Source organism: Artemia sp. Qi Xiang Cuo, chromosome 5 (assembly GCF_049724085.1).
Source record: "Artemia sp. Qi Xiang Cuo chromosome 5, ASM4972408v1, whole genome shotgun sequence".
NCBI classification, from domain to species: Eukaryota; Metazoa; Arthropoda; class Branchiopoda; order Anostraca; family Artemiidae; genus Artemia; species Artemia sp. Qi Xiang Cuo.
The window spans coordinates 1,116,823-1,137,857 of record NC_142798.1 but is presented as its reverse complement, the minus strand read 5'-3'; the positions used below and the strand labels follow the sequence as shown (position 1 = coordinate 1,137,857).

Genomic DNA, 21,035 nt, shown 5'->3' with positions numbered 1-21,035 from the left:
GCTGCGTCTAACATTTGCTGATACCCGACTTGTTGATTAAAATTTAAGAAAAATAGATCTATTACTTTGGAAATATACAAACAAGATAAATCAAATTCTAACTATTTTTTTTGTTTGATTTTTTATTTTTATTTCGTTTTGTTTTGCGTTTTGTTTTGTTTGAAAATTAGCTTGACCATTTTTTTTGTCGCCTGTCACTCTTAAATTCAACTTAAACGAGCAAACTTGGGAAAGCTGCGTCACTTAATGAATAGCTTGTCAGAGGCGTATACAGGGAAGCAATGGTGGATCCAGAGGGGGGGGGGGTGAGGGGGCGCCCCCCGTAGCGTAGTGTAAAGTAGTGTAATTTACTTAATTAACTCATGTTTGCGTTAATTAAACTTGCTCCTAACGCAAGTTTATCGGATCAACAAATTTTGCCCCCCCCCTAAGAAAATCCTGGATCCACCCCTGTAGGGAAGGGGCTTTGGGAATAACCCTCGCTCTCCCCTCCCCAAAAAATCTTAAGTTTAAGCAGCTTATATTTATTAACATAACATATAAATGTCCACTAACTTGCATTTTTAACGCTTTTATTTTTTTCAATCACCCCTTCCACTTAACCTAATAATTTGGTAGTATTTCGAGCAATGAGAAACTTTATTTTGTTGACGATTCTTTACCTAAGAAACGTACAAGTTCATAGGACATTTTTGGCGAGAGGTTAACATAACTTCCAGAAAGAGAATAGAACGGATGATTTGTGTACAAAATTAAAGAAAATTTTGAAAAATTGTATTAATTTTCAAATTTGGGAGTGGGTAGGTACATGGCCCCTCAACCCTGAACTATTTCATAAGCTTAGGATGTCACCAAATCCTCCGTTTTCACTCTTCCGAAAGAAAGCGTAATTACGCCTTATGTCAAAGTAAAGGTTAACGAGCAGAAGTCTCACCATGTCTCCTTGGGTAGCTACCTCAGATTCGGTAGCCAATCCATGGCTTGTAAGCCACAGATTGGCTAAAATGACGCTCTCTAACCTTTATAATGGGGCTTGTGGAAAATTGATCTTGTTAGACAATTATCCCTGTTGGACATTGACTTCATATTAAGGTAGACCAACTAAATCTTTGCTCCGGTCTAGATTATCCCTAAGGATGTTTCTGTAAACTCTCTTTGTCCACCCAATTAGTTTTCCAAGAAAACACTCAAAGTAATTCCAACATATCAATCGATTAGAAGAGATAGATGGCTGGGAAAAAATTTCTCTTGGACCAATCAAAACCGCAACTAAGGACTCAAATTCACAAGCGGTAAAAATCATTGGGAACGGGACAGCTATGAAGATAGTTTTCCCATGTCGACTCAGAGATAGTTTGAATAGTTTTTTCCATGTCGTTGGGATGGACTGTTCAGGTCCTTATAGATCCTCACCCCCTCTTGCTAACTCACCATCCAGAGCTTTAAATCCTTTAGAATAATTTTATCGATGTGTCGGATCGCTAGTCAGAATCCTAACTGTTTAAGTGACTCGTCAAGGGGCTAGGTATTCTCCAATATTTTCCCAGAGGATGGGGGTAAACATTAAAAAAAAAAATCACCAGGAATGTGAACTTTTTAAAATATCGAATCATTTGACACTTCAACACCATTGGTCCTCTAAAACTGGAAATGGGGGGGACACGGTCTGTCCCTTAATAGGCACATATTTTCTAAACGTAATTCACTTAAGTTAAAGTCACAACGGAGTTTTCAAAACTAAGAGTAGTTATATTTACCTCAAATTGTGGAATAAAATATTGTTCGACAATAAAGGTAGAATTATGGACTTGCATTCCAGCTTGAACTCGGATCGTCCAGGTTCCCTCTTTTGGTAATGATGGAAGTTTGTAGCTCAAACTAATAACACCTAAAGATATAAAGCGATACAAAGAACTATGAAGAAACATAACTTTAGGCCTGTTGTGTTAGAAAGGTGGCTAGTTATGTTTGTTGTTCACTTTAACTGCGATGGAATTATACAATTGGGTTAAAAGAAGAACAGAAATCATTATAAACCATATCCAGGTTGGGTTTAGTAATTAAGACCATCAATCTCAAATAATAGGACAAACTGTATAGAATAATTGGGTTTAGTCCACATCCAAAATAATCAGATAAAACTGATGGCATCAGTTCTGCATTCCCACTCTCTAGAAGGAGTTAAATCATTAAGAAGGTAGGTTAAATCAATAAGAAGAAAAAAGTTTCACTATTGAAAATTCATTGAGTATGATTCGGGTTATATATTATTCGGGCTATATATTTGCACATTAGGTATGGGAGGGAGATATAGTTTAATGGTATGTATTTATGAATGATATAAGGCAGTGCTTTAAAATTTTTCAAAGCAGTTCCCAGGATTTTATAGTGCTTCCATCTGGAGACCTTCATCAGTTTTTACTTTAACACTTTCAATAAACTTTATGGAATTTCTAGAAACTTCTAGAAGAAACTTGACCGTTAATATAGTATAAGGCTACTATGTCGCATTGATCGATGATTGTAACATAAGTAGGGACTCTTTAAACCAACTTGGCACTTGTATTTTTTTATTCCCACGCCTATTTAAGAAAGGGTCTTTGAACCCGTTCAACCGAAATCTCGAGAATTTTGCTGTTTTTGTTATAGTTTCGCCTGATTTCTAAGTAAGTTGCCTCCTTTTTGAAATTTCTAAAATAGTCCTTTCTGCCCATTAAAATCATGGGTGCGTGTATGTATTCATTTGATCATTTTTGAATTAAAAGTTTATTTTGATTTTTACGCTCTCCTTGATATGCGTAACTGTCATTTCCCACATGACTAATCTAATTTTTTTGTGGAAAGTCATTTTCCTTTTTATGTGCTAAACGGAAGTGTGGTAATAGGCTAAATTCAGAAAGAAAAACTAGCAAGTTAATCTAATGTTGCTAAGATCCGGAAGCTTGGAACAGAAGTGTCAAGCTTATTATTATAAAGGGGGAGGGGGAAATATGGTGAAGTTTTTTCTTAGTTTTTTTTAATAAATATACAAAAACAGATTTTGGGTGGGGGCAATTTTGGTTTTCTTCAATTTTTTTTAATGAGAATAAAAAAGATATGTTTCAAAACCGAATTTTGAAACTCCCCTGTCTCCCTCTTAATTGGTGCCTTTGGCTCCACAACTCAACGATACAGTAGCACTTTTGTTATTTTAGTGCTTTGATTAAATTTAAAAAAACAAGTTTTTTCAACTGAAAGTAAGGAGCAACATAACATTTAAAAAAGGAACAGGAATTATTACGTTTATGAGGGGGGGGCTTGCTCCTCCTCAAAACCTCGCTCTTTACGCTAAAGTTTTTTAGTACTTTTAAAAAAGCTTCTTTTCTAATTAAACGATTGGTGTTTCGCGAGTCGTTCTTAAAGATAAATTTCACTCCATTGCTTGTTAGATAGTAATCTGTATTGCAAATTTGCAATCCTGTTGCAAAATCGCATAAACGTTTGCAAATAGTAGGGTCTACACGAAAAGATGCCGGCTTTTCACGACCTACTGTGCATCTCAGAAGGTCATGTGTGCCGCAATGTTCCGACAAGCTGGGAGTGTTTTCCAACACACTTGGCAAAATTGCCCCCCCCCCCGTTTGAAGGTGAAGGCGAAAGTTTCAAGGTGAAATTTGGTACTCTCCTTTTATAGTATTTCTATTTTGGAACATCTTCATCTAAAACAGGGACCTAATTTAGTATTTGGGGACAAAAGTCAACTTTCATGAAGGTCCTATTTTATACATTCTTAAATTAAAAAAGGTTTCTCAACTAAATGTAAAGAGCGACATTAAAGCTTGTAACGACCAGAAATTATTCAGTACATCAGGGAGTTGGCCCGATCTCTGTACGCTAAAGCTGCTGTAAAATATTTGCAATGATTTGAAAAATTTGCTGCTTTAAAAATATATCTTATTTCCAATTCAACAGCCCCTGTGTTTAAGCGGTCGTTCTTAGAGAGTTGGGGCAAATACCCAAGCTTTAGCGTTAAGAGCGAGGGAGAGATTGATAACTTCTATTTTAATTTGTATTTATTATTTGTATTAATTTCATTTTCCTTAACTCCCTTCTAGATCCATTTCTATATTTATTTGAACGTTCTTAGAGGGTTAGACAATTTAGGCATTAAAATGTACTCTTTACGGCATCTGACCCTACCCCCTCCCTCACCTAAACATTAACTCATCGCCCCTCTTCATTGCGTGAAGTGCAACTATACATTAATGTACACAATTTTGTGAAAAATCAAATAAATGAACGTCTTGAAATGCAAGATCATAGGCAGCGCGATCGCGCTGCACACTGTATTATTTATGTTGGCATACTGTATTATTATTATTTTTTTTTTTTCCCATACCAGGGCACTTCGTATCAAAGGAGTTGTCTTAGAAACTTCGAAAAGGCCTCATTCGATTTTACATTGGAGTGGCTAGTGCCCTCTTTAATAGTCAAAAGTGATTGAAGGGCAACTAGCCCCCCTCCCACGCCCACCATTCCCCCAAACACATCCAATCAAAATTTTGAGATAGCCAATTTGTTCAGCGTGGTTGATTTTCAGATAGAAAATATATTTTTGAGGAGGACACTCCCCGACAACCCTCAGGGCAAGGGTTTTAAGTTATGCTCGGGGGCATATAAGAACGATTTTGGCACAATGTATTATTTATTAATTTTTTTCCTTTAGAGCAGGGCACTTCGTATCGAAGAAGTTGCCGTAGAAACTTCGAAAAGGGCTCATTCAATTAGAAATTGGAGTGGCTTGTGCCCTTTTTAATAGTCGAAAGTGATTGGAAGGCAACTAACACCCCTTCCACACCAACCATTTCCCCAAACACCTCCAATCAAAATTTTGAGATAGCCAGTTTGTTCAGCGTAGTTGATTTCCACGAACAGAAATTATTCCGTATATGAAAGGGGCTGTGCCCTCCTCAACGCCTTGCTGTTTACGCTAAAGTTTTTATTGTTTAAAAAAAAGAGTTGTGAGAAAGTCAAACTTTAGCGTAAAGAGCGAGGCGTTGAGGAGGGCACAGCCCCTTTCATATACGGAATAATTTCTGTTCGTTTTAAGTTTTAATGTTGCTCCTTACTTTCAGTTTAAAAAATTTTTTTTTATTTAAAGGCTGCGAAAGCGTTTGGGGGGCGGCAGCCCCCCAACTGTATCTCCTAATACCTGTACGTTTTAAGGTTCGAACTTTTGACTCAGCCTCTTTAACTCTTTAGAAAACGTAGTTTTTTTCAAATAATTTCTGCACATTTTTGTACAGTTTATTACTTATTATTGCTTGACTAACTGTTAGCTGATCGTTTCAGGAGTTAAAGTTCAATATAAACTCAACGCCTCGCTCTTTACGCTAAAGTTTTTATTGTTTAAAAAAAAGAGTTGTGAGAAAGTCAAACTTTAGCGTAAAGAGCAAGGCGTTGAGGAGGGCACAGCCCCTTTCATATACAGAAGCGGGGGTTTGGGGGGCGGCAGCCCCCCAACTGCACCTCCTAATCCCTGTACGTTTTAAGGTTCAAACTTGTGACTCAGCCTCTTTAACAGCCCCCCAACTGTGCCTCCTAATCCCTGTACGTTTTAAGGGTCGACCTTGTAACTCAGCCTCTTTAACTCTTTAGAAAACGTAGTTTTTTTCAAATAATTTAAAAAAGAAACTGAGTTTCTTTTTTAAACTTTAAATTCAGTATATAAAAAATTTCCTCTGACGGGGAATCGAACCCGGGTCTTCCGCCCTGACAGTCAGGAGTATCGACCGCTATACCAAAGAGACACAATTATACTTGTATTTTTAGTATGTGGAATCTATTTTTGACGCAAGCAAATCCCCACAAAACTTGATATTTGGTTTTTGGAAAACAGGGAAGGAGTGATCGGATTGAGCTTAAATTTTGAGGATAGGCTCCCAGGCGCCAGGAAAGCTTATCCTTTAGATGCCAGCCCTAACGTACAACGTTAAAGGGGGGGGGGCGGGGGTGGGGAAATTTAACAGGGGCTCTTATAGGAAACCGAGGTTTTTAGTAAATTTAATTTAGGGGGATAGTTTTTTCGGTCTGAAAATATAAAAAGGCCCTAACAGGTCGAATTCCGCTTCGAATGAGTCCTCATTCACCCGGATCCGTTGCCAACTGTGGCCTGTAGGCGTGGCTGATAAAAAAAGAGAAATGAACTTTAAGTGGCTATATTTGGTTTTTGGAAAACAGGGAAGGAGTGATCGGATTGAGCTGAAATTTCGAGGATAAGCTCCCGGGCCCTAGGAAAGCTTAACCTCTAAATTAACCTCTAAATTGCTTAACATTGTGGTGGGTCGCCTCTTTATAGAGGCACAAGTGTGCCTCCTTGAAAACAATATTGCTGCGGTTATGTAGGAAGAGATGTTACTATCTGGTTTTGTTTTGAAGCAGAGTTATGCAGGGTTGTATTCTATTCCCCTATATATGGATTATTTTGATGGACTTGACCTAAGGAACACGGCTAAGGCTACGGGAGAATATGAAATCAAACGTGTAGTCGAAACTTTCTTAGGCTAACTATGCATATTATTTCAGTGCCCTAGATGTAAACAAACGAGTGAAGTGGTGAGAGTTCAGATCTTTTACTTCACTTTATTAATACTTTACTTTATTAATAACCACGATTATAACACTTCACAATTCACAACTACTACACTAATGAAAAAACCTAAGTTTTCGCTGGCGTGCAGTAAAACGGCTAGTCATTTAAAAAACACACGAACAAACAACAATTAAACAAACTAAAAAATGGGGGAAAGAAGCAAACCAAACTCCTTCACATTATCAATTCCAAATTAACTTCTACCTCCCGACCTCCTTACCCCACGACCTCCCATCCACCCGTTACTCCCTACCATCTCCATTCACCCTACCACCCCATCCACCCATTCCTCCCTACCACTCCCATCCAACCGTTACTCCCTGCCACCCCAACCGCCCAAACCTCCCAACCATCCCTTTCTTATTAAAAAACAAATAAATAATACTAATAATAATCAAACAAATTAAATTCACAGAAGAGTACAAGCAAAGGTTTGTAAACTAATGCTAAGAATTTTAAGTCGTTTAAAGTATGAATCAAACAGTTCGTGGTAACGAACTGTAAGTAAGGAGAGACCCGGCTCAATGGTAACCGAAACCCTAGAAAACGGTATTTTGATACAAATAGTTACATCAAAAGAATAAAATTTTAATGCTGATTTCAAATATATAAGTTTCATTAAGTTTAATCCTAGGCGCCTGAGAAAATTCGGCTGATTTTCGAAAAAAGGGGGAAAGACCCCCTAAAAGCGATAGAACCTTAATGAAAATAACACCATCATATTCCGCGTATCAGAGAACCCTACTGTAGAGGTTTCAAGCTCCTATCTACAAAAATGTGGAATTTTGCATTTTCTGCCAGAAGAAAGATCACGGGTGCGTGTTTATTTGTTTGTTTGTTTGTTTGTTTTTGTTGTTTTTTTTTCCCAGGGGTGATCGTATCGACCCAGTTGTCTTAGAATATCGTGGGAGGGCTCATAGGAATGGAAATTAAAAATTCTAGTGCCCTCTTTAAGTGACCAAAATAATGGAGGGCAACTAGGCCGCCTCCCACGCTCATTTTTTTCCCAAAGTCACCTGATCAAAATTTTGAGATAGCCATTTTGTTCAGCATGTTCGAAAATATGATAAGTATGTCTTTTAGGATGACTTAATCCACCGAAGTTCCCGGGGGGAGGGCTGAAAGTTATGAGCTTTACCCAATGTTAACATATAGTATTGGTTATTTGGAAGTATACAGACGTTTTCAGGGGAGATTTTTCCTGGTAGTGGGAAGGGGGGTTGGGTGGGTCGGGGGTTATGTGGGAGGATCTTTCCATGAAGGAAGTTTTCATGGGGGAAGGGACATTGCTGTGAAGGGGACGCCGGACTTCCCAGCATTATTTAAAAAAATGTCAGAAATTTCAAGGAGGCACACTTGTGCCTCTATAAAGAGGCGACCCACCACAATGTTAAGCGATTTTCGGTCCTAGCGGTCGCAGAGAGACTGCGGTGATAGCATTTTGTAGCCCAAGCTCCAACTAAGAAACGTGCAAAATTTCACCCCCTTCGACTTTATCTTCATGGGTAAAAGTGGGCCGGAAGTTTCGACGTTGCCCGATTGGGCTGAAATTATGAGGTTAAGCTTTTCTAGGGCCCGGAAGCTTATCCTCGAAATTTCAGCTCAATCCGATCACTCCTTCTTTGTTTTCCAAAAACCAAATATAGCCACTTAATGTTCATCTTTTTTTTTTTTTTTTATCTGACACGCCTACAGGCCACAGTTGGCAACGGATCCGGGTGAATGAGGACTCATCCGAAGCGGAATTCGATCTGTTAGGGCCTTTTGATATTTTCTAGACCGAAAAAATTATCCCCCGAATTTACATTTACGAAAAACCTCGTTTTCCTATAAGAGCCCATGTTAATTTTTCCCACCACAGCCCCCCTTTAACGTTGTCTGATCGGGCTGAAATCTAGAGGACAAGCTTTCCTGGGGCCTGGGAGCTTATTCTTAAAATTTCAGCTCAATCCGATCACTCCTTCCCTGTTTTCCAAAAACCAAATATCAAGTTTTGTGGGGATTTGCTTGCGTCAAAAATAGATTCCACATACTAAAAATAAAAGTACAATTGTGTCTCTTTGGTACAGCGGTTGATGCTCTTGACTGTCAGGCGGAAGACCCGGGTTCGAGTCCCCGTCAGAGGAAATTTTTTATATACTGAATTTAAAGTTAAAAAAGAAACTCAGTTTCTTTTTTAAATTATTTGAAAAAAACTACGTTTTCTAAAGAGTTAAAGAGGCTGAGTTACAAGGTCGACCCTTAAAACGTACAGGGATGAGGAGGCACAGTTGGGGGGCTGTTAAAGAGGCTGAGTGACAAGTTCGAACCTTAAAACGTACAGGAATTAGGAGGTACAGTTGGGGGGCTGCCGCCTCCCAAACCCCCGCTTTCGCAGCCTTTAAATAAAAAAAAAGTTTTTTTAAACTGAAAGTAAGGAGCGACATTAAAACTTAAAACGAACAGAAATTATTCCGTATATGAAAGGGGCCGGGCCCTCCTCAACGCCTCGCTCTTTACGCTAAAGTTTGACTTTCTCACAGCTCTTTTTTTTAAACAATAAAAACTTTAGCGTAAAGAGCGAGCCGTTGAGGAGGGCACAGCCCCTTTTATATACGGAATAATTTCCGTTCGTTTTCAGTTTTAATGTCGCTCCTTACTTTCAGTTTAAAAAAGTTTTTTTTTATTTAAAGGCTGTGAAAGTGGGGGGTTTGGGAGGCGGCAGCCCCCAACTGTACCTCCTAATCCCTGTACGTTTTAAGGTTCGAACTTTTGACTCAGCCTCTTTAACTCTTTAGAAAACGTAGTTTTTTTTTCAAATAATAATATAAAAAAACGAGTATTTCAACTGCAACATCGAAACTTTAAATGAACAGAAAATATTTTATATATGATTGGTTTCACCCCGTAGTCAATACCTCGCTCTTTAAGCCAAAGAGTTTTTAGTACTTTCATAAGAGCTATTTATTCTAATTAACGGCATTTGTGATTAAGCGGTCATTTTTAAAGAATTGGAACAAAATTCGAACTTTCACTTAAAGAGCAAGGTATTGACTAGGGGGCGAACCCCCTAACAAACGTATTAAAAATATATGAATATAGAAGTTCGTTACGTAAGTTAATTCATAAGCTACGTATATTTATTACTAATAAAAACGTTCGTAAATAAAATTAAACAAGTTTCGAGAAAGCCATTTGACTAAATAAAAGAAAATTAATGTGAAAATTTTGTTTTAATTATTCATGCACGGTGAGCCAAGATCAAAACCTGCATTTATTCAAAAACGTTCAGAAATTAAATAAAAAAAAAGTTTTTTTAACTGAAAGTAAGGAGTAACATTAAAGCTTAAAAAGGACAGAAATTAGTCCGTATACGACAGGAGCCGTCCTCTCCTCGACGCCTCATTCTTTGCGCTAAAGTTTGATTCTTTCTAAAATCTTTATTTTTTAAAACAATAAAAAACTTTAATGTGAAGAGCGAGGCGTTGAGGAGGGGAAAGTCCCTTTCATATACGGAATAATTTCTGTTCGTTTTAAGTTTTAATGTCACTCCTTACTTTCAGTTTAAAAAACTTGTTTTTTTTATTTAATAAATGAAAATAATGAGGTGATGTTGAGTAACGAGAAGATCAATCAAGTAGATATCTTCACTTACCTCGTAGTATTATTAGCCATGCATCTAGGGCCAGAGGTCATGAAGAAGGATTTAAAGGATATTGAAACTTCGTGAGAGGGGGTGAGGAGTAAAACTTGAAGTAAATTGGGGTGGAAGAAGACGTGCGCAGGTGTGTAGGACTCAGGTGGCTGTATGCTACAGTGAGTTGTTAGTAATGGTGGTAGTAATAGTATTCTATTTGATTTTGTATTAAAGAGTTCAGTACAGGCTGTGACGGAGCCTTCTACGAAATTAATTAAAAAAAACTTTCCGAAAAATAAGTTTTTCAAAGAAAAGTAAAGGCCATTTTAAACTTAACGTCAGGAGATACAAATACCTGTTAAAATTCAAAATTCAAAACGACCAGAAATTACTATTAAAGGATAAATGAAACCCAAAACGAACAGAAATTAAATAAACAATCATAGCAAAAAATGCAACAAGTAATAACATAAATGAATAAATAGATCTTAAAGCAAGCACTGCTTAGATTGAATATGAAAATCAAGCTTAAAATGGAAAAAAATATTTTGCTATTAAAGTATAAATGAAACTTAAAACGATCAGAAATTAAATAAACAATCAATGCAAACAAACATATAATAGATATAAATGTAAATGAATAAATAAATCTTAAAACGAGTGAAACCTAAAGTGAAACCTTGTTTGCAGTTATTTTTATTCGATTCAAACTGGATTTGCATATTCTTTTTAAGTTTCACTCGTTTTAAGATTTATTTATTCATTGACATTAATATATATTGTATGTTTGTTCGCATCGATTGTTTATTTAATTTCAGTTCTTTTTTAGTTTCATTTATACTTTAATAGCAAAATATTTGTTTTCGTTTTAAGCTTGATTTTCATATTCAATCTAAGCATTACTCGCTTCAACATCTATTTATTCATTTATATTATTATTTGTTGTATGTTTTTCGCTATGATTGTTTATTTAATTTCTGTTCGTTTTGGGTTTCATTTATTCTTTAATAGTAATTTCTGGTCGTTTTTAGTTTGAATTTTAACAGGTATTTGTATCTCCTGATCTTAAGTTTAAAATGGCCATTAATTTTATTTTAAAAAATCATTTTTCGTTATGTTTTTTTTAAATTAATTTTTGCTCGACTTTTATTTAAAAAAGTTTAAAGTTTTTATGGCATGGGGGGGGGGGGGTACTTACCGTCCGATTATTCTTGACTTTTAAAAACATATCTAGAATTTTCAATTTAAATCAAATGAGGCTTTTTTCAAAGTCTCTACGATTACCTCTTTGATAAAAACCTTATATATGAACAATAGAGAGCTGGCATAAATTGTGGACAGCAATTGAAAAAAATGAATGGATTGAAAAAATAGTTCCCATAAGGGGGTTTAGACCATTTCACTTGCTGACACAAAGGCATCACGACTGTTTGGAATTGATCTTAATAAGATTTTGTGTGCCAATGCAATTTTTCATCCACCACAGAGTATGCATTTTAACCTTCTAATTGGATAATTATAATAGATTTCCTATGTGTTCTTCCCATATAAAACCCCTACCCATAAGTTAAAACCAACCCTTAATAAGTTATGTCCCAGGGCATAACTTAAAACGCCTACCCCCGGGCCCTGATGGGCTGTGTCGACACCGGAGTTTTTTGTTATCAGAACTTGGAACTATTTTAACAAAATGTCTATCTCAAAATTTTTATCTGATGCATTTAGGGATTGGAGGAGGGGGGGCTGGTTACCCTCCAATCTCTTTTGACTCTTAAAAAGTGAACAAGAATTTTCAATTTTCAGTCAAATGATCAGTCAATTTTCAGTACTATTTTCTTCATAAAAAACCTTTATATGTCCCTGTAATTTTTTTGCCGCAGGATTATTTTGAACAAAAATAGCTATTCCAACTCTTATCTTGTTCATTTGAGTAAAAAAAGTTGTAAGGGGGAGCGGGCGCCCGCTCAAAATCCTTGACTCTCAAAAAGGTACGTGATAAATAGGCATATGAGCTGTTTTTTTGAAATAAGCAATTCTTTGAAGAAAATACAATGACTATGGCTGTTCAAAACCTTCTATGTTGTGGCCCTGTTCTTTCGGACTTTATTGCGACACTAAAAACAATACAACTTCGAACCTTTTTGGCTTTATGGCAATAAAAAAATTCAGTTATATGGAGGCAAAGCTAAAACACAAAAAATTATTTTAGTATCTAGAAACCGTTCCAGTATATTAGCCTATCCTCCAATTTGCGCTGCAAATGGGAGGATTTTAAGGGGTCAGGTTTAATGCTAAGGGGTGAACGGGTGGGGCTGGCTGTGCATAACAAAATGAGGATTTTTTAGAAAAAGACCAAACAAAACATTAAAGTATTATGGTATTTATTACCTTTGGTTTTATATTGTCAAAGTCTTAGTAACAGAAAACATTAATTAAAAAAAAAAAAAACTAAAATAGCTCTATAAAAGAGATAACCATTAACAAGCAGTATGTAGAGCTATCCTCCCATTTGCGCAACAAATGGGAGGAGGGGTCGAGTTTAGTGCAAAGGGGTGGGCGGACGAGACTGACTGTGCAAAACCTTCTTGCTGGTGGTCCTGTTTTCACTGATTTTATTGCACAACTAAAAAAACAAAAAAACATCGAAACCTATCTATTAATATATAAACCTATCATATATTTTCTATCTGGAAATCAACTACGCTGAAGAAAATCGCCCAAATAACATCACTTTCGACTATTAAAAAGGGCACTAGCCCTTTGAATTTCTAATCGAATGAGCCTTTTTTGAAGTTTCTACGACAACGCCTTCTATAAAAACCTTATATGCCCCCAGGGCTTAACTTAAAACCCTTGTCGTGTGGGTTGTGGGGGATTGTCAATATAACAAAGATTTTGTATCACGGTACAAAAACGAGGCGTAACGAAATGGAAAACTCCCCATGGGGAGGGGATGGGCTGTGGGAAAGTATGAGCGTGGGGGAAGGGGGGCTTGTGGCATTCCAATCAATTTTGACTAAAAAAAAGGGCACTAATTCTTTGAATATCCAATCAAACGAGCCTTTTTAGAAATTTCTATAACAAAGCCTTCTATAAGACCCTTATATGTCCCCAGGGCATAACTTAAAACCCTTGCCCTGAGGGTTTTGGGGGATTTTCCTCCTAGAAAACATATTTTCTATCTGGAAATCAACTACGTTGAACAAAATGGCTATCTCAAAATTTGGATTTGATGTGTTTGGGGGAATGATGGGCGTGGGGGCGGGGGGGGGGGCTAGTTGCCCTCCAATCACTTTCGACTATTAAAAAGGGCACTATCCCTTTGAATTTCAAATCGAGTGAGCCTTTTTGAAGTTTCTATGATAACGCCTTCTATAAAAACCTTATATGCCCCCCAGGCATAACTTAAAACCCTTGCCCTGAGGGTAGTGGGGGATTGTCCTCCTCAAAAACATGTTTTCTACGTGAAAATCAACTACGCTGAACAAATTGGCTATCATAAAAATGTGTTGTGATGTTGTTTGAGGAATGATGGGCGTGGGGGGGGGGGCTAGGTGAACTCCCATTACTTTCGACTACTAGAATGGGCCCTATCCCTTTGAATGTATAATAGATAGAGTATCTTTGAAGCTTCTATGACAAAGCCTTCTATAAAAAACCTAGTATGCCCCCAGGGCATATCTTAAAAGCCTTGTCCTGAGGTTGTGGGGGAGTGTCCTCCTCAAAAACGTATTTTCTATCTGGAAATCAAGTACGCTGAACAAAATGGCTATCTCAAAATTTTGATTGGATGTGTTTGGGGAAATGATGGGCGTGGGCGGCGGGTTAGGGGGGAGGCTAGTTGCGCTCCAACCACTTTCGACTATTAAAAAGGGCACTAGCCCTTTAATTTAAAATCGAATGAGCCTGTTTTGACGTTTCTACGACAACGCCTTCAATAAAAACCTCATATACACTTAAGGTATAACTTAAAACCCTTGCCCCGAGGCAGGTAGGGGAGTGTCATCCTCAAAAATATATTTTCTATATGGAAATCAACTACGCTGAAAAAAATGACTATCTCAAAATTGTGATTGGATGTGTTTGGGGGAATAATGGGCGCGGGGGGGGGGGGGCTAGTTGCCCTCCAATCACTTTCAACTATTACAAAGGGCACTATTTTTTTGAATTTCCAATCAAATGAGCCTTTTTTGAAGTTTCTACGACAGCGCCTTCTATAAAAACCTTATATGCCCCCAGGGTATAACTTAAACCCTTTGCCCTGAGGGTTGTGGGGGAGTGTCCTCCTCAAAAATGTATTTTCTATCAGGAAGTCAACTACGCTGAACAAAATATCTATCTCAAAATTTTTATTTGGATGTGTTTGGGGAAATGAGGGGTGTAGGGGGGGGGGCTAGTTGCACTATAATAAATTTCGAATATTAAAAAGGACACTAGCCCTTTAATGTCCAATCTTATGAGCCTTTTTTGAAGTTTCTACGACAACGTCTTCTATAAAAATCTTTTATGCCCCAAGGGCATAACTTAAAACCCTTGCCGTGAGGGTTGTGGGGGAGTTTCCTCCTCGAAAATATATTTTCTATCTGGAAATGAACTACGCTAAACAAAATGGCTATCTCAAAATTTTGATTGGATGTGTTTGGGGGAATAATGGGCGTGGGGGGGGGCTAGTTGCCCTCCAATCACTTTTGACTATTAAAAAGGGCACTAGCTGTTTTAATTTCCAATAGAATGAGCCTTTATTGAAGTTTCTACGACAAAGCCTTCTATAAAAACCTTATATGCCCCAAGGGCATAACTTAAAACCCTTGCCCTGAGGGTTGTGGGGGAGTTTCCTCCTCAAAAATATATTTTCTATCTGGAAATCAACTACGCTGAACAAAATGGCTATCTCAAAATTTTGATTGGATGTGTTTGGAGAAATGATGGGCGTCGGGGAGGGGGGGCTAGTTACTCTCCAATCACTTTCGACTATTAAAAAGGGCACTAGCTTTTTAATTTCTAATCAATTGAGCCTGTTTTGAAGTTTCTACGACAACGCCTTATATAAAAACCTTGTATGCCCCCAGGGTATAACTTAAAACCCCTGCCCTGAGGGTTGTGGGGAATTGTCCTCCTCATAAACATGTTTTCTATGTGAAAATCAACTCCTCTGAACAAAATGGCTATCTCAAAATGTTGATTGGATGTTTTTGGGGAATTGATGGGCGTGGGGGGGGGACTAGTTCCCCTCCAATCACATTCAATTATTAAAAAGGGCACTATCCCTTTGAATTTCCAGTCGAATGAGCCTTTTTGAAGTTTCTACGACAATGACTTCTATGAAAACCTTATATGCCCCCAGGGCATAACTTAAAACCCTTGCCCTGAGGGTTGTGGGGGATTGTCCTCCTCAAAAACATATTTTCTATGTGAAAATCAACTACGCTGAACAAAATGGCTATCTCAAAATTTTGATTGGCTGTGTTTGGGGGACTGATGGGCGTGGGGGGGCTAGTTGCCCTCCAACCACTTTTGACTATTAAAAAGGGCACTATCCCTTTGAATTTCCAATCGAATGAGCTTTTTTGAAGTTTCTACGACAACGTCTTCTATAAAAAAAGTTATATGCCCCCAGGGTATATCTTAAAACCCTTGCCCTGAAGGTTCTGGGGGAGTTCTCTCCTCAAAAAACGTATTTTCTATCAGGAAATCAACTACGCTGAACAAATTGGCTATCTCAGAATTTTGATTGGATGTGTTTGGGGGAATAATGGGCGTGGGGGGGGGGGGGAGGGGGGCTAGTTGCACTCCAACCACTTTCGACTATTGAAAAGGGCACTAGCCCTTTAATTTCTAATCAAATGAGCCTGTTTTGAAGTTTATACGATCATACCTTCTATAAAAACCTCTGATGCCCCCAGAGCACAACTTAAACCCCATGCCCTGAAGGTTGTGGGGGAGTGTACTCCTCAAAAATGTAATGTCTCTGTGGAATCTACTTAAGTAGAACAAAATAGTCCTCTTAAAATTACTTTTGGATGTTGGTTGGGTCATAAAGCGCGTGGGGGGGGGCTAGTTGCCCTCCAATCACTTTTGACTATTAAAAGGGCACTAGCTTTTTGAATTTCCAATCGAATGATCCTGTTTTGAAGTTTCTACGACAACGCCTTCTATAAAAACCTTATATGCCCCCAAGGTCTAACTTTAAACACTTGCCCTGAGGGCTGTGGGGGAGTGTCCTCCTCAAAAATATATTTTCTATCTGTAAATTAGCTATGTTGAAGAAAATGGCTATCTAAAAATATTTATTGGATGTGTTTGGGAAAAAGATGGGCGTGAGGGGGAGGGGCTAGTTTCACTCCAATCACTTTTGACTATTAAAAAGGGCACTAGCACTTTAATGTCCAATCGAATGAGCCTGTTTTGAAGTTTCTACGACAGCGCCTTCTATAAAAATCTTATATGCCCCAAAGGCATAACTTAAAACCCTTGCACTGAGGGTTCTGGGGAAGTTTCCTCCTCAAAAATATATTTTCTATCTGGAAATCAACTACGCTGAACAAAATGGCTATCTCAAAATTTTGATTGGATGTGTTTGGGGGAATAATGGCCGTGATGGGGGGGCTAGTTGCCCTCCAATCGCTTTCGACTATTAAAGAGGGCACTAGCTTTTTGAATTTCCAATCGAATGAGCCTTTATTGAAGTTTCTACGACAACGCCTTCTATAAAAACCTTATATGCCCCCAGGGCATAACTTAAAACCCTTGCCCTGAGGGTTGTGGGGGAGTGTCCTACTCAAAAATATATTTTCTATCTGGAGATCAACTACGCAGAACAAAATGGCTATCTCAAAATTTTGATTCGATGTGTTTGGAGAAATGATGGGCGTGGGGGGAGGGGGGGGGGCTAGTTACACTCCAATCATTTTCAACTGTTAAAAAGGGCACTAGCCCTTGAATATCTAATCAATTGAACCTGTTTTGAAGTTTCTATGACAACGCATTCAATAAAAAATTTACATGCTCCATGGGCATAACATAAAACCGTTGCTCTGAGGGTTGTTGGGCATTAACATCGTAAAAACATGTTTCTATGTGGAAATTAACTACGCTGATCAAAATCGCTATCTCAAAATTATGATTTGATGTGTTTGGGGGAATAATGCGCGTGGGGGGGAGCTAGTTGCCCTCCAATCACTTTCGACTATTAAAAAGGGCACTAGCTTTTTGAATTTCCAATCGAATGAGCCTTTTTTTAAGTTTCTACGACAGCGCCTTCTATAAAAACCTTATATGCCCCCAGGGCATAACTTAAAACCCTTGCACTGAGGGTTGTGGGGGAGTTTCCTCCTCAAAGATATATTTTCTATTTGGGAAATCAACTAAGTTGAACAAAATGGCTATCTAAAAATTTTGATTGGATGTGTTTGGGGAAATGATGGGCGTGAGGGGGGGGGGCTAGTTGCACTCCAATAACTTTTGACTATTAAAAAGGGCACTAGCACTTTAATGTCCAATCGAATGAGCCTGTTTTGAAGTTTCTACAACAGCGCCTTCTATAAAAATCTTATATGCCCCCAGGGTATAACTTAAAACCCTTGCCCTGAGGGGTGTGGGGAAGTTTCCTCCTCAAAAATATATTTTCTGTTTGTAAATCAATTCCGCTTAACCAAAGTGCTATCTCACCAGGTGGCTGGGAGAGGTTGGGGGAACTGATGGGCGTGGGGGGGGGGCTATGTACACTCCAAACGTTTTTGATAAATGAAAAAGATACTAGTCTTCGGAATTTAAAATTAAATGAGCCTGTATTGAAGTTTCTACGGCAGAACCTTCTATAAAAACCTTATATCCCCCCGAGGCATAACTTAACACCCTTGCCCTAATGGTTGTGGGGGATAGACTCCCTCAAACACATTTTGTCTATCGGAAAATCAACTACGCGGATCAAACTGCCTATCTCGCATTTTTGCTGGGCTGTTTTTGGGGGAATGAGGGGCGTTGGGGGGCTAGATCCCTTCCAATCACTTTTGACTATTAAAAGGGCACTATTCCCTTGAATTTCCAATCGAATGAGCCTTTTTGAAGTTTCTACGACAACGCCTTCTATAAAAACGTTATATGCCCCCAGGGTATATCTTAAAACCCTTGCCCTGAAGGTTCTGGGGGAGTGTCTTCCTCAAAAAACGTATTTTCTATCTGGAAATCAACTACGCAGAACAAAATGGCTATCTCAAAATTTTGATTGGATGTGTTTGGGGAAATAATGGGCCTGGGGGCGGGGGGGGGGGGGGGCTAGTTGCACTCCAACCACTTTCGACTATTTAAAAGGGCACTAGCCCTTTAATTTCTAATCAATTGAGCCTGTTTTGAAGTTTCTACGACAACGCCTTCTATAAAAACCTTATATGCCCCCAGAGCATATCTTAAAACCCTTGCCCTGAAGGTTCTGGGGGAGTGTTCTCCTCAAAAACGTATTTCCTATGTGGAAATCAACTACGCTGAACAAAATGGCTATCTCAAAATTTTAATTGGATGTGTTTGGGGTAATAATGCGCGTGGGGGGGAGCTAGTTGCCCTCTAATCACTTTCGACTATTAAAAATAGCACTAGCTTTTTGAATTTCCAATCGAATGAGCCCTTTTTGAAGTTTCTACGACAACGCCTTGTATAAAAACCTTATATGCCCCCAGGGCATAACTTTAAACCTTTGCCCTGGGCGATGTTGGGGAGTGTCCTCTTCAAAAACATATTTTCTATCTGGAAATCAACTACACTGATTAAAATGGCTATCTCAAAATTTTGATTGGATGTGTTTGGAGAAATGATGGGCGTGGGTGGAGGGGGGGCTAGTTACACTCCAATCACTTTCGACTATTTAAAAGGGCACTAGCCCTTTAATTTCCAATCGACTGAACCTGTTTTGAAGTTTCTACGACAACGCCTTCTATAAAAACCTTGTATGCCCCCAGGGCATAACTTAAAACCCTTGCCCTGAGGGTTGTGGGGGATTGTCCTCCTCAAAAACATGTTTTCTATGTGAAAATCAACTACGCTGAACAAAATGGCCATCTCAAAATTTTGATGGGATGTGTTTGGGGTAATAATGCGCGTGGGGGGGGGGCGAGTTGCCCTCAAATCACATTCGACTATTAAAAAGGGCACTAGCGCTGTGAATTTCCAGTCGAAAGAGCCTTTCTTGAAGTTTCCAAGACAACGCCTTCTATGCAAACCTTATATGCCCCCTGGGCATAACTTAAAACCCTTGCCCTGAGGGTTGTGGGGGATTGTCCTCCTCAAAAACATGTTTTCTATGGGAAAATCAACTACGCTGAACAAAATGACTATCTCAAAATTTTGATTGGGTGTTTTTGGGGGACTGATGGGCGTGGGGGGGCTAGTTGCCCTCCAATTACTTTCAACTATTAAAAATGGCATTAGCCCTTTGAATTTCCAATTGAATGAGCCTTTTTTGAAGTTTCTACGACAGCGACTTCTATGAAAACCTTACATGCCCCAAAGGTATAACTTAAGACCCTTGCCCTGAGGGTTGTGGGGGAGTTTCCTCCTAAAAAACTTATTTTATATTCGGAAATAAACTCCGCTGAACAAAAAGGTTATGTAAAAGTTTCGATTGGATGTGTTTGGGGGAATGTTGGGCAAGAGGGCAGGGGGCTAGTTGCACACCAATCGCTTTCGACTATTAAAAAGGGCACAAGCTTTGTGAATTTCCAATCAAATGAGCCTTTTTTGAAGTTTCTACGACAACGCATTCTATAATCACCTTATATGCCCCCATGGCATGACTTAAAATCCTTCTTCTGAGGATTGTGGGGGAGTGTCATCCTCAATAATGTATATTTTAACTGGAGATCAACTATGCTTAACAAAATGGTATTCTACATGTTGTGATTGGGTTTGTTTAAGAAAATAATGGACGTGGCGGGGAGGGGGGGCGAGTTACACTCCAATCACTTTCGACTGTTAAAAAGGGCACTAGCCCTTTAATTTCTAATCAATTGAACCTGTTTTGAAGTTTCTATGACAACACCTTCTATAAAAACCTTATATGCCCCCATGGCATAACTTAAAACCCTGGCCCTGAGGGTTGTGGGGGAGTTTCCTCCTCAAAATCATGTTTTCTATGTGAAAATCAACTACGCTGAACAAAATGGCTATCTCAAAATTTTGATTGGATGTATTTGGGGTAATAATGCGCGTGGGGGGGGAGCTAGTTGCCCTCAAATCACTTTCGACTATCAAAAAGGGCACTAGCTTTTTGAATTTCCAATCGAATGAGCCTTTTTTAAGTTTCTACGACAGCGCCTTCTATAAAAACCTTATATGCCCACAGGGCATAACTTACAACCCTTGCCCTGATGGCTGTGGGGAACTGTTGTCCTCAAAAACATGATTTCTATCTATAAATAAACTACGCTGATTTAAATGGCTATCTCAAAATTTTGACTGGTTATATTGGGGTAAATGATGGGCGTGAGGGGGGGGGGGGGCAATTTGCCCTCCAATCACTTTCGACTATTAAAAAGGGCACTAGCCCTTTGAATTTCCAATCGAATGAGCCTGTTTTGAAGTTTCTACGACAGCGCCTTCTATAAAAATCTTATATGCCTCAAGGGCAAACCTTAAAACCCTTGTCCTGAGGGTTGTGGGGGAGTTTCCTCGTCAAAAATATATTTTCTATTCGGAAATCAACTACGCTGAACAAAATGGCTCTCTCAAAATTTTGATTGGATGTGTTGGAGGAAATAATGGGCGTGGGGAGGGGGCTAGATGCCCTCCATTCGCTTT

At 38.6% G+C, this 21,035-nt stretch overlaps 1 protein-coding gene across 1 annotated transcript in view; it reads right to left on the bottom strand.

Annotated features, from left to right (window-relative positions):
* Positions 1-21,035, bottom strand: part of LOC148951703 (CD109 antigen-like) — a 172,140-nt gene that overhangs the window by 127,928 nt on the left and 23,177 nt on the right. Inside the window, exon 3 of the mRNA XM_089089252.1 lies at positions 1,758-1,888. Within this exon, the coding sequence (XP_088945378.1) occupies positions 1,758-1,888 (131 nt within the window). The remainder of the gene's footprint in view (positions 1-1,757; positions 1,889-21,035) is intronic.